Genomic DNA, 13,701 nt, shown 5'->3' with positions numbered 1-13,701 from the left:
GTTTGACTCGCGTCTCATTTTGCTGGAGATGTACTGGTCAACATTAAAAATTTTGCACTTTGCAAAGAGTTCTCTTACTTGGAGACTAAAAATGGTTTAGTTCCCCAGGAAAGCGGTCCTGCATCTCACCATGACAGTATCACGGTAAAAGGTTTGATCTCCCTGCAGACAATCTGCACTTCCAATGCCTACACCTGTTTAAAGCTTCTGAACATAAAAGGGTTTTAAGCTGCAGTTCCCTTAAAATCCCTTGACACAAAAGGAGCATCCTTTGCTCTAACGATCATGCTCAAAATTTCATGGCTTACAAGCAAAATATTTTAACTGACCGTTTCCATACTCAAAATACTTCAATAAAACACCCACACAGTGACAAGAATGAGACTTTAATCAGTTTTAAGTGGAGTTTTAACACTAAGAGATAAAGGGTTGTTAAACACAATAACAAACGGACATCTGATTTCTATGAGGCATTACCTGTACATGTCATACTTGGTTTTTGTGTATTCTCAGTGCATAGCATTACACACAGAGCCACTGTTGCACAGCACAATAGTATTTGAGAGGCTGAATCAGAGTAAGGCTGCTTAACAGACTGATTTTTTTTTTTTCTTTTAGTATCTATATATATATATGCTATATGAAAACAGACTGAAAATTTGAACTGGCAGAGAAAGGCAGCTCTGCCAAACACTGCAGTTGGAGCCCCTTTTAGTGCACAGTTCCACCCCATCCATCTGCATGCATGACACTTTCTAACAGTATTTAAAAGGTAAACGAGGCACTTCGTGGCAACCACAGGCATCGTTAACATATTGCACACATTTGCTATGACTAAACATGGAACTTGCACACTAGCATCCTATTTTTTTTAATTTTTTTTCTTTTTTTTTGAAAGCTGAAACATTTGATGCTGCATGTAAACTCCACTTCAGTTTACAATGTGTGCCACAGGAACGAATCCGGACGCTATTTATACAACTGCCGTTTAATAGCTGTGGCAAATATTTTGAGTGGGGCTACCAATGACTAGGGGATGCTTCAGGGCCTAACAGTAAGCTCTTACCGAAGTGATGCCTTCAAGTAGTTTCAGACATGTAAGCTGTTGCACATCCAAAAAGGTTTAAGCATACAGTCCAGAAACTCAAGGAAAGATTACCTACAGAATGCAGTTCAAGCTAATTATGAATACTGTCATAAATAAAGTTTTAATAAGGACTCAAAAACCTTTCAGTCATAGTAATTCTTGTCAACTTCTATGGGGGTCGTAACTGAAATAAAGTATAGGAGAGTATGTATAATATATATTTATATATATAATATATATATATATATATAATGCCATTTTTCCATTTCCAATGACTACACCATAAAATGTAAGCAAGGCTTCTCAAAGACATTGAAACATTCAAAAAAAATCAAAACCCTCATTCCAACCTTCACATTCCAAAGGAAAAATAACAGTGCAAAAGCCCATCGCATCATGATTTCCAATCCGGCCCTCAGCGTTACATACCAGAACCGCACCAATCCAATTTTTATTATCCAAAGTGGGACACGCAGCAGTGTCAATATCCGAATACTTTTAAAACATGAACATTTTTGTTTATTAGCCAACACAACTCTCAACTGTTAAAACACAGACAAGGTGAAACATGATTCGAAGGGTAAGAGTTAAACGTCACATCCCAAGGTAACCAACTCCTGCTCATCAATAACAGTGGAAATAATGAGCACTGGAACCAGCAATCTTGATCCATTAAGCTATTAAAGTCTAATTAAACCTATAAGTCAGAAAGTATTTATCAGCTTTGTTAGAAGTTAGAATCATGAATCTGATGAGCAAAACTGACCAACAGATACCGGGGGGAAAAAAAAAAAAAAAAAAAAAAGCACTTTATACCTTCGTTTACCAATAATAACTACTGGAAGTCCTGCCTTGTCTCATTCAAATTCTTACCATTAATGCTGCTGTACAGGGCCCTTACAGATTCCATACACAGCTGTTATCTAGGCAAGAACACAGCTAATGAACTTCAATGTCAGCACCAATAAGTTAATTAAAAGGGGGGAGGTGTATTACATCCTAAAAAAAGTATCAATTTGGGGACAGCTATTCATGGCATACTTTAGAGAGAACAATTTTGTCAGCTACTTCACATTTGTATGCAACAGTAGTTGTACTCTTAAGTCATCTGCAGTCTGGGCATGTCAATTATATACCAAAAGTGAATCTCAAGCCCAACTCCTGGCTATATCCCTACGAACAAATAATACAACACTGCCAGTTTAGAAATTTAATTTGTCGGGTGGTTTGGTTTTTTGGGTTTTTGGTTTTGTTTTGGTTTTTTTTTTTCAGTAGCAAACAATATATTTGGGACATGCTCTGCTTTTTAAAAGTACACATCTTCATATACACACAGCGTTGAGAATTTACTGCAACACTGGTTTCCTCTATATCATGGGTAATGTCTGTTTTTAAAACATCATAGGTACTGAGTATTCAAGTAAAACTCCCTAACAGTTAATGACATTTTTTAAAAAAGTGTGCAAAACTGCAAAACTCATTGTAATAGAATGTGTAAGGTCAAAGGGGTGGAACAGCTGACAGAGGTTTGATTGAATAAATGCATCATAAATCTTCAAAACAAACACTAACCTGGAGAATCTCCAATTGAAATTTCCTGTGCACCATTACAAAATATTTTTATATTAATGAGAAAAAAGCTTGCAAGGCAGCATATGAAGTATTCACAGCAGGAATATGATTGAAAAACTAATAATACAAATGTAAGATGTTGACTGATGTATGCACTAATAGCATCTGACTTTTAGCACTGGCCTTGATTACACAGGAGATGGAGCAGCCATTACAATTCAGAAAAAAAAATTAATATATCATTGTCAAATTTTGTAACAATTTGTTTCAAGCCCATATTTTAGTTGATAGCCTCCACATTTGTATGGTTAAGTCATTGTTGCTGTGTTTCCTTTCTGTGACCCCAGTAATTTTTCTCCCTTCATTTGCGGGTCTTTAGGATGTTGTGAAGGTTCATTCCTGTACCCCTATACAGAATCACTCCCTCTAGCTGCCTTTTCTAGCACCATTACACTTAAAAAAATAAAATGCACAAACAACAAGCAGTGACAGCGGCGACTCTTCAATTGTCCAGGATGAATTACAGTAGCATGCTAAAGAAAGGTGCATGTAAATAGCCGGATATGGTACACAGGCCAAGCTCCAGCAGACTATATATTCCTTTCTGAGCATTACTTTCCATCCCCCATTCAAAATACATGCATTAGAATGTAGTAAAACCTTCTAGAAACATCTCTTAGCCAACTGCAGACTTTTCTGTTGCCACACAAGTGCAAAAAAAGGGGCAGGATGTGAACCTGTATATTTCTGAAACTTCGTTTGGTGACAGAACACAAAAGGAAAAATTCCTACGTATACACATTAGGTCTGTCTCCACTTTTATAAAACTGGAATAAAATGGGAAAGTGCCATGTTTATAGTTCCTAATTGAAGTTTTAATGTCCTTTTGACACAAAAAGGTATATACATATCAGACCTACGTAACCTTTTTTTTTCCCAACTGGACAAGTGTCAAACCCTGTAGATTTATAGGGCAAAACAAGATTGGTCAGGAAAGAATTGTTCCTATAATTGGTAATCTGACACTATGTCTTTTTGCCATTTAAAAAGGTCCTTTTTTCAGTTTATTCAAGTTTGTCACTCTTCGTGGTTGTTTTTTTTTGTGTGGTTTTTTTATCTCCGATAAAAAAAATATTCAGACTTTTGTAATCTGCGTATGCTGATCTTCATCAAAAGGTTCATTCTCTGGATCAGAGTCAGTGGTGTCAGAGTATCTATAATGATCAGGTTCATTGTCACTAACATCTGGTGTTACAGAAGTTGAACTGCTAGCCTCTGGATTTGATGGCTCTTCTACTGTTTTTGTGAAAAATAGCTTCACCTGGGAAAGGAAAAAACAACATTTAAAAAGGGAACCTGGACTTTAACTGAGCACAGGTAACAACGCAATTTTTAACAGCATGGCTCCTTTCACTACACTGAATCACACGAGTGCTCCTCTCTCTACTCTGGAGAGAAGGAAATAAAAAGCGAGCTCTTCTGAGGTTAGCCAGCCTCTCCCTACCACCTCTGACAAAATGAAGAACTGGCAAAGCAGCAGGTTTTTCAAGCCCAGCTGAAGGAGTTCTGCATATCTGCACCAACCACTGGTACTCTTGAGTTACAGCAGCAGGATGCACCACTGTGGCAGGCCATGACACACTAAGCTTTTCAACCGTCTTACCTTCTAGACCTCTGCGAGCATAAAGAGAGATTGTAATAAGAGTGCACAGGAATGAACAAAAGACTATTACTGGTGACTCGTGTGTGTGTGTGTGTGTGTGTGTGTGTGTGTGTTAAAAGTCTGATCCAAGCAACATTCCAACAAGCAACTATGACCATTACCTTCAAACAAGCACTGCTGGGGTCTAACTGATACTTATGAGAAAATTAGAAAACAGTGAAATTCTCAAAAATGCCTTTTTCATTTTTAAAAACAGTACTGGCAATGGCTCATATTCCTCAAAGCTAAACCTACAGGTTAAGGTATTTCCGTCAAGCAGGCACCTCTGCACACCAATTCCAGAATTACTGTGTAAAGCTCAGAGCTCATGGCAATGCAGCTGGTAGAGGAAAGATGCTACCTGCGTCTCTGAGTCTCCTACTACACATCTCTAATGGCTTTGATAAATACCTATAACAACCCTAAGCCTTTACTCAGTCTCTCAACATCTATTGACTTCCCAAAAAGCAGATAAACTTACAAGGTTAGAAGCTATTGCTAAGTGGCAATACTAATACATTAATTCAATTTCTACATAGACAGCAGTTTCAAAAGGTTCCTCCATAAGGCAAGACAGACAAATCAGATAACGTCATGCAGCTTTTCAGCTTTGTTTACACATAATATATACTGACCTTGAAGTTTGGAGAGAAATATCTGTTGGCTTTGTCTTTATTTGCTTTGTCTAGATCGTTTTTTGTTAATGTAAGGATTAAATATTCCTTATCATTATCTGAGCGCTCTGTACTGAAAATACCATCAAGTTCCTGATCTGCAACTAGACTTCCGTTTTCTACTTTGTCTGAATTTTCATCCAGTCCTATGAAGAATGTATTTACCCAAAAGTGAAACATTTTGTCCTGGGGAAGGAAGAACACAAAGAACAAGCTTGCTTTAGTATTCACTAGTGGCACATTAATTAGACTAATATCATCATCTGGTCAAGACCAAATTGGTAATATCAGACAAAACTTGTTTGGATAACAGTACATCATTGATTACATTGCATGCAAAGTCATTTTCACCAATTGTCCTAGACAATACGCAAAAATCTGCATTAATCAAACTCATTTTTAACCAATTAAGCTTTCAGAAGTCACTCCTTATCAAAAGTTGGTTTTAAAACAATCTATCATACCTACAAATAAAGCAGATGACAATAAATTAAACAAGTGTTAAACTTGTAATCACAAGGCATAGAGATTTTTTTGCTCGTACCTTGCCAAGCAGTAGCCAAACCCAACAGACAACCTGTGCAAACCAGCTTAGCTAAGTAGTATTTATCAATAGAGAACATCCTCCCCCATAGCTTCCTGCATAACAGAATGCTTTGTTTTTATACAGAAATAGCTTTAATTGAACAAAACCACCCTACAAATACAGGACTCCTATTGCAGTGGATTCATTACTGCTTCATGGAGATGGTTTCTACCAGTCAGATGTTTGCTGGTACTAAGAGCAAGTCAGACTCTGAAAGTGTCTGCTGTCCTTCTACTCAACAGGAAGTTTTTAATGAGAAGATGAGGCACTGACAGTTTAAGTATATTCAACTTAAGCAGAACTTGACAGACGACCATCAACAGCTGCAAAGGTGCAAGTTAGATTATCCACTATAACACTGCAACAGGTATACCTGCATAAAGAGGCAAAATACAAATGTATCAGTGATTTTAAAAAGTCACTGGAAAACTAGCTGGTATCAGCCAGTATATTACATGCTTCTTATGACTAGCAGGGTCATTGTGAGTGTCTATTTCCATATGTGCTACTGAACAAGCAGCAACATTTTGCTCTTGGCCAGACAATCCCTGAAAATGGCATGCCCAGGAACTTCACCTTTAAGCTCTCAGCTAAACAGCTCCATACCATGTGCTGAATGCTCTTGTTTTAGTTTTCCATCACTTGCCACACTTTTATCAGTCAAGAGTTGATGTTTCTAAGATCAACTACCATTAGGAGGCTGGTCCTGACTAGCACATTAAGCAGTTCTCCATCTGAAACTGAGCTACATGTACTTCCTCTTTACAAATGAAACCTTCTGTTTTACTCTGATTTGAGTTCTCAGGCAAAAGATCCAAAGTGCAAATGGCCAGCCTTCCCACAATAGTTAGTATTTCTGCATTTTTGTTAAAGCTGCAAGGGTGACAAAGCTAGCACATACCAGAATCTAACATTCCTTGGTACTATACAGGACCAGTAAACAAACCAACTCCTTCTGAGCTAATTTACATATTTTGGTTTACCAGAGAGATCTAATTCCAATTTCTTATTGGAAAACCCAGGTCCTGCCCCATCTTCCTAGCTATTCACCTCTGCTGGTAAGTGAGGGAGGAATCAGAGGTGGAACAGAAGTGGTTCTAGTGTGTATCATATGAGCATGCCTCCCTGCTGCAGGCAATTTGGCACCAGCAAAATATCACAACATTTTCTGGGGCCAACAAGAAGGGGGCAGGGAAGAGCTGGACTACTGCTTAACTTACATTCTTCTTCCTCACAAATTAATAAAAACACATACACACACAAATACTTGGAATTCAGAAGTGTCTGATGAAAGAACTTCTACCTGCCTTCTCTACCAAAGGTCAGTAGATCCATTTTCAGTATTTTAGGTAAAGCATACAAAAATACTTCCAGCTTGTGTGCATTTCTGCAAGAACTTAAGAGACCTCTAGCCTGTAAGGAAGTGCAACGGCAAAGACAGAAGTTAAATAATTCAGTCAGAAACACTTCTGGTAGTTAAGAAGTTATCCACTTCAATGTATGCCTCTCCAGTACCTTTGGGAATCAAGTTAATCTACCAAATTAACATGCGGTAATTACAGTTGTCTTGGGAGACTAACAGATGTTTGCCACTGCCACCAAGTCCCTTCAAGCCATCACATCTATGAAGAAGCCTTGTTGGAGCCCATCCATGCAAGGCAGCAGTCAGCAGGTTCTTGCCAGGCCTAAACTGCTCAATACACTTAGCACCCTCTTCTTCTTCACTAAAACTACCTCAGAAACAGTCTTAAAAACACCCACCCCTGGATCTGGAAGTACAGGATGGACATCCTGGGCAAGAAGGTTTATTCTGCTGTAATGCTCCAACGAGTCATCAGTCTGCCTGCTGATGTCTCATGAAGAAAGTGGCAGTAGGCAAAATCCCCAAGAAGACATCTTCAGGGTCACCTGGTCCAGGCTCCTCCTATGCTCACATGATGAGTCCCTCAAAAGATACATAGTCCTCCAAGGAGATGAGACGGCTACTCCTGCTCAAACCAAAAGACCAGTTCAGGTCAAAACAGAAACAACCAATGGCATCAGCTTTCCAGCTGCAGAACAAGAGCGCTTTGGAGTCCAGGTGCCACCTGCAATAAAGAGCAGGAAAAGGCAAGCCTGAGCTGATGTTTCCAGCACCCAACAGCTCTGTAAGCAGGTGGATATACCACCTGCAGTCTCACAACTGGTGAAGAGGCCATCCTTCCAGTGAGGATTTAGAGAAGAAAGCGCCTTTCCACACCATGACCACAGTTAAGGGACATCCCACGTCTTGTAGTTGGGGTAATGGTACCACTACATTTCATCCTTCTTCAGGACCACAACGCAGAAGCAGCAATGCACTTTGGTGCTGGTCCTCAGTGCCACACATGACACCAGCAGTGAGGTCAGCAGAAGAGAGGACAAAGCTGTTGAACACGCTGCAGCAGATGGATGAAAAATAGCCTATATCAATAGTGCTGAAGCAGCTCTGGAGGAAAGCAGTGCCAAAGCAAACAAGGCCACTGGATGTAAACCAATGCCAGCAGAAGCAGGAGGCATGGTCTTGTCACGCCTCACCTTAAACTTCATCAGGTGGAGCAGAACCAGGAAGGATTTACTTGGCACTTAAGGGCCTGCCTGAACAAGCAACTGCGAGGACTCAGCTTTACTGATAGAATCTGGAGAAGACAAGACAGACAACAAACTTCTCACTAGACATCTTTTACTCTGTTTTCCTCGGGATAAATTTGCAGAGGTCTTCAGGGACTCAAACTAAACAATAAAACTTGGCTGAGCTGGTCATTTATCCTTTTATCTCCCTCCAGCTTTTCAAAGCATCAAGTTATTTTCCTTCCTTTCCCACTATACTAACTTAATTAGCTTAATAAACTAAGTTCATGGGTACTGGAACACGGCACGGCCACTCAAATTGAGGGAAGACTTGGTCATGTTTTTTGGAATTGGCTCTTAAGGTTGGTAACTGTGTCAGTGCTTTCACTGAAAAACAAAACTCATTATCTAAAGTGAGGATTCAGCCAGCTTCAGCTAAAGCATCAAGCTCCAAGATATTTCATGGGAGACAATGAAGAAAGTTGATGTAATATGGGCCAAAGACAGCAATTTTAAAAATCAAGGCATGAACTGAACTTGGGCTTTATATAGCAAATCAGAATACCAGATCAAGTGCTCACAGGAACACAATTTAATGAATAGGCTTCTGAAAACAAGTATTAGCTAGAGGCTTTTTTTGAATGTGTCTTGCTTCACTTCCAGTTACATCACAGGCATCTGCCTTAAAAAAAAAAAAAAAATCACAGATATATTTCTTCCCATAACCAAATCTGTATCATAAAATCTACGGTAGAGTATCAGACACTTGAGACAGAAGATGATTTAATCACACTATTTTGACATACAATACTTATCCCTACCTTGTGCAGTTTTTCAGTTCTCAGACTGACAGAAAAATATACCTCACTCTAGAGCCAATATCTGCCTCTAACTGCAAACTGAGATCCAAATCCAAGATCATTTAAGGCATCAGCTAGGAGCTCCCATATCCTCCTGAGAGTTTAATTTTGTGGAGAAATCTACAGGCGCTTATAATCACTTTGCAGCACCAGCTAAGGGTTTTGGAGATGCTATCCAGCAATCAGAAGATGGAGACCATGTTTCAACTTGTTCCATGCTGGCCTCACAGCCTTCCTGTAGTCACGGCTGACGGTACCTCTTGTACCATTTTCAAATCAACGATTAAAGTCTTTTGACACTTCCAGAGTTCATTCTTCAGTGTTTGCTAAACAGCGATCACCCAAAGTTCTCTTGAACTGTGTAGCAAAACTTATCTATACAGACTCAAAAGATGAAATGGCATACCCAACAGCTGAAACAGTGCTGTCAGCCCTGCCTACGCTACAGTCTGGGTATAGAACAGCAGTGACTTACAAAAAAACTCACACCACCATTTCCCTCTCGTCTGTACTGGGAGGACTCCTGAATAAGGTTTCCTTTACCCCCAGGCTCTGCAGGGAGAAGATTATGAGAGCTTCTGTATTATTTTTAAACAGACTCTCATTGAACCAAGGGATATAAGGATACTCTGTTTAAGATTATCATGTCAACATCAGTAACTGGAAGAAAAAGGCTTCACACAGATACATGGAAGTGCAAACCTAGAGAGACTACAGCAGCAGTCTGAGATGGAAGAATAACCAAGCTACAAGTCAGAGAAACAAAAAAACATGCTCAGCCCCGACCCACCCTCCCAACCAAATTACTAACTTCTATCCATCAAAAATTTATACATAATAACTGTACTCAAGCCTCAAACCATTTTGTTCTCATATCAGCATGCATTTCATTCTTGAAAGGAAGCAGCCACATCATACTGAAGAAACGGTCCAAGAATAAAATAAACAACTTTATTAGACAAGAAAAGACCAAAAGCTGTGGACTTACTAACTGATGCCAGGTGGAACAGATTATGGAAGAGCTGAAACAGGGTAACTTTCTCAAAGCAGTTACCCTCTTACCAACATCTTCTCACTAGCACCAATAATCCTTTGGCTGAGGCCAGCTCTCACTAGCCACCAAATTTGCTTAAATTAAGTTTTGCCATTAAAAACCCCATGACACTTGACTGCTTTAAATTTCACATTGACACTGCAATGCTACATGCTTAAAGTCATTTGGTCATTCAAGTTTGTTTTGTTTCATGCACAATAATTTTATCCAAGAAGAGCTTGATCAAAGTTAAGGAGGACCCTCCATACTAGAGAGCTCTGCTACTGTTCTTCAGAGAATTAAGAAATTTGAAAGCAAGTACAGGTGAGCAAATCTGGAGCACTTAGCTGAGATCAGTGGTATCAAACACCAAACCAGACCCAGGAGGAGGACACAGAAGTTTCCTTTATCTCCAGAGATGAGACATGGCCATTCTCCAGCCTGAGGCCCAGAATGGACAGAGAATTACACTTTTAATTAATGTTGTTAGTTTTCTGATTAGGTTTCTTATGGAAAGTTAAAATGCAGATTGGCAGATATATGACGCCTTTTAACTGTGTGCAAGAAAACTTGTTTAGCAGCTACCTATAAACCTGCTAACAGAAAACCTTGGAAGAGCAAGCAGCAGTGACAGGCAACAGACCTGTAATTCCAGCTTTCATAAACACACGTGAATAAACCAGAATCTCTGAAAGGTAAGATCCTGTTACTCCTAACTACGCTGTTCCTCATTAATTAGATGATCATTGCATAGAGGTGATCTTCTCCAAAATGCAACAAGTCTCCACAGTGGAAGGCCCTCTCTTTTGGGGTTTTGAGTAAAAACTGCATAGAGTCAGTTTATCTAGAAAAGGAACAGGCACAGATGTGAAACACTTGTACAGAGAAATGTGTTCAACTTTGTGCCAAGGTAGGTTTTCTGCCACAAATATTCACCTTTGCCCTATTCCCATCTTAGACACTTTACATAACAAGTTGTCAAAAGAACCACGTGGAAGGATCTCCTCTACTGCCAAAGCACACGTCAGAGATGGAATATTTCACTGATTCTCAATATGAAGACCTCAGCGGTGGTTTCGTAAAAGAGACTAACATACTTACATCTGAGAGGATCCATGGACCCAGTCCCATATGCCCTCCATTCATGTCTGCATTTACAGTAGAGCTAACAGAGGTGGTCTTACCACAACTGTGTAACACCATATACCTACTTTCTTTTGCCCTCCATTCTTACACAAGGCTGAGGGCAGTTAGATACCAGATTCAACAAATCTTTGAGGCAGATTATCAAGGTAGTTTCTTTACAAAAGACCTCCATCTCGTGAAGGGACAGCTTCTATCTCTCAGAAAAGCTTGCAGATGTGGAAAGAAGAGCTTTCACCATCTCAGCATTTCTTGGCCCTAGCAGTCCAAAAACACCAAGAAAAGGAGCATCTCTGCACTATCTGTAATCCACAGAACCTGAAGAGTTAAGGGTACTTCTTAAGAATAGACAAAAAAGAAAAAAAAAAAATCAACCAGCTACTCAGAAACTACAAAGAGATTCTTAAGAAATGAAACCATGGCTGATATGACACTCTGAAATGAAACCACAGCATAGTAACATGTTTGCTGTGTTTCTGTAGACAATTTTACACACTCCTGAAGACTGAATTTATGCTTCAGAAATTGTATGTGATAATGAGGAGCTCTAGTTTATGCTGTCACTGGATCTCAGTGCTCTCTATAGAGGTAAAACAAATACAGGAGTTCATTCCTGGTGCTACAGAGCCAAGATCCAGCATCTGAGCTGAGCACTAATGTTTCAGGGGCTTACTTGGGGAGGGACAGCGCAGCACAATGCTTCCTACAAAGTCCATTCACAATCCATGTGTTACTGAAGATGGTAAGGAAACAACAGATTCACAGTTAAGCTAGGACAGAGACCAGATAAAACAGGACCTTGTCTCAGATGTTTGGGTTTTCTTTCATCTCCTCCCTGCATCCCTCATGTCTAGTCCACAGTACTTATCTGTGTGCTCCTTTAAAAGTCTATTCGCAAAACTGGCTCCTGTGCATTGCAGTTTTAAACATCAGTAATTTTAATGTTGACTTAAAGCAGAATTTCTACTTTTAAAATGCTTTGTTTTGCAGTTCTCTGTATTGCATATAGCCACACTGACCAAGTAAAACATCTCATGACAAAAGGCAGAAGAAAATATTCCCATTAAGAATCCATTTAAAAATTTTGCAGACATCAGTGCATAGCAAACAACAGAACATGACATTTCCAGCTAGCGAAATTACACCATTAAACAATACCCTGTAACTGAACAAGCCCACAAAATAGCATGCATGTGTATTTAGACACATATCTAGTAGGTACAACCTGCATGCACAATTATAAGAGACTGTTATCTCATCATTTATGCTTGTCTCCCAGTCCACTCTTATTTTCATGCTTTGCCTGTACACAGGATTCACTCAGTGATGCTCTTAAGTTTTATAACATCCATTAAATAGTGAGCAACTATCCATAAAGAATTTTAAGTAGTAAATTCTTTACTCCAGAACATGGTTTAGTGGGCATGGATGATGGTTGGACTCGACGATCTTGAAGGTCTCTTCCAACCTAAATGATTCTATACAAAGGTAGCCTTTAATCAACATGGTCTCACCCTCACCTTTCACTTTGGTAGATGCAAACTAGCTCCACAAACACCAGAATTAATGAAACCCAGTGATGAGACATTCATCTTTAAGAACCTGTTGACTTTGGTGTCAAAACAAGTTCTAGATTAATTTTTTCCACAATTGAGACACTAATAAAATTCTCACTTCCGAGTGAATTCTCTAAATGTCTACTGTCAAGGCATTGCAGCTGGGAATCAAGAGATAGCTGAATAGATTGCAGAGATACTTTCAGAAAGTGCGTAGGAACTCAATTATCTCAGAAATTCAACCAAATTTGACAGATGGGTAGACATCGGCCAACAGCACACAGACAGGATCTTCTGTGCTTGCTCAAACCTTAGGAAAATTTAGTGAAGAAAACAGCTGGAGTTAACTTGCTCAGTATGCAAGGCTATTTTTAGCATAAGAATGTTTCTTCCTCAATTAGATTACTCACTACTACCCAAACAACTGCAATACATATCCAGTATAATTTTTATCCAACCTTTGTACCAATCTCACCAACTCTCAAAATATCCAGCTTTCATTTTGTGGTAGATTCTCTCCTTGGGAAAACTAGACATCAAAGAATTAAATACTGTGATTACACATCACTGAAGAATAACCAATATCGCAGCCCTGCATCAGCATTGGCTCAACAACATTTTCCAGAAAAGCGAGAAAACCAACCTTTTTCAACATCTTGTTCTGTTTGTGGAAAAATTCCACTTTGATATCACCGCATACCGGTAACGGTTGAGGGAATTCAAAGTACATATACTTGTCTTCACGTCTTGAGGGTCCTGAAGGGGAGGTGAATATCTTTACCTTTAGCTGGTACACCACAAACTGAGGATCTGCATGGCAAAACAGAGTGTCACTTCGTAAGAAATGCCTTGAAGTGTCAAAAAGCACAATATTAGTATCAGAATCACAATCATGAGCT

At 39.3% G+C, this 13,701-nt stretch overlaps 1 protein-coding gene across 1 annotated transcript in view; it reads right to left on the bottom strand.

Annotated features, from left to right (window-relative positions):
- Positions 1–370: 370 nt before the first annotated feature.
- The window catches only part of PTEN (phosphatase and tensin homolog), a 49,582-nt gene continuing 36,251 nt past the window's right edge, over positions 371–13,701 (bottom strand). The window contains exons 7-9 of the mRNA XM_052798698.1: positions 13,446–13,612; positions 4,997–5,221; positions 371–3,980 (exon numbers count right to left, since the gene is read on the bottom strand). Coding sequence (XP_052654658.1) covers positions 3,795–3,980; positions 4,997–5,221; positions 13,446–13,612 — 578 coding nt within the window. The 3' untranslated portion in view covers positions 371–3,794. The remainder of the gene's footprint in view (positions 3,981–4,996; positions 5,222–13,445; positions 13,613–13,701) is intronic.

This window comes from Harpia harpyja, chromosome 10 (assembly GCF_026419915.1).
Source record: "Harpia harpyja isolate bHarHar1 chromosome 10, bHarHar1 primary haplotype, whole genome shotgun sequence".
Lineage (NCBI taxonomy): Eukaryota > Metazoa > Chordata > Aves > Accipitriformes > Accipitridae > Harpia > Harpia harpyja.
Note: the sequence above shows the minus strand (reverse complement) of the source record. Positions and strands in the feature narration are given on the sequence as shown.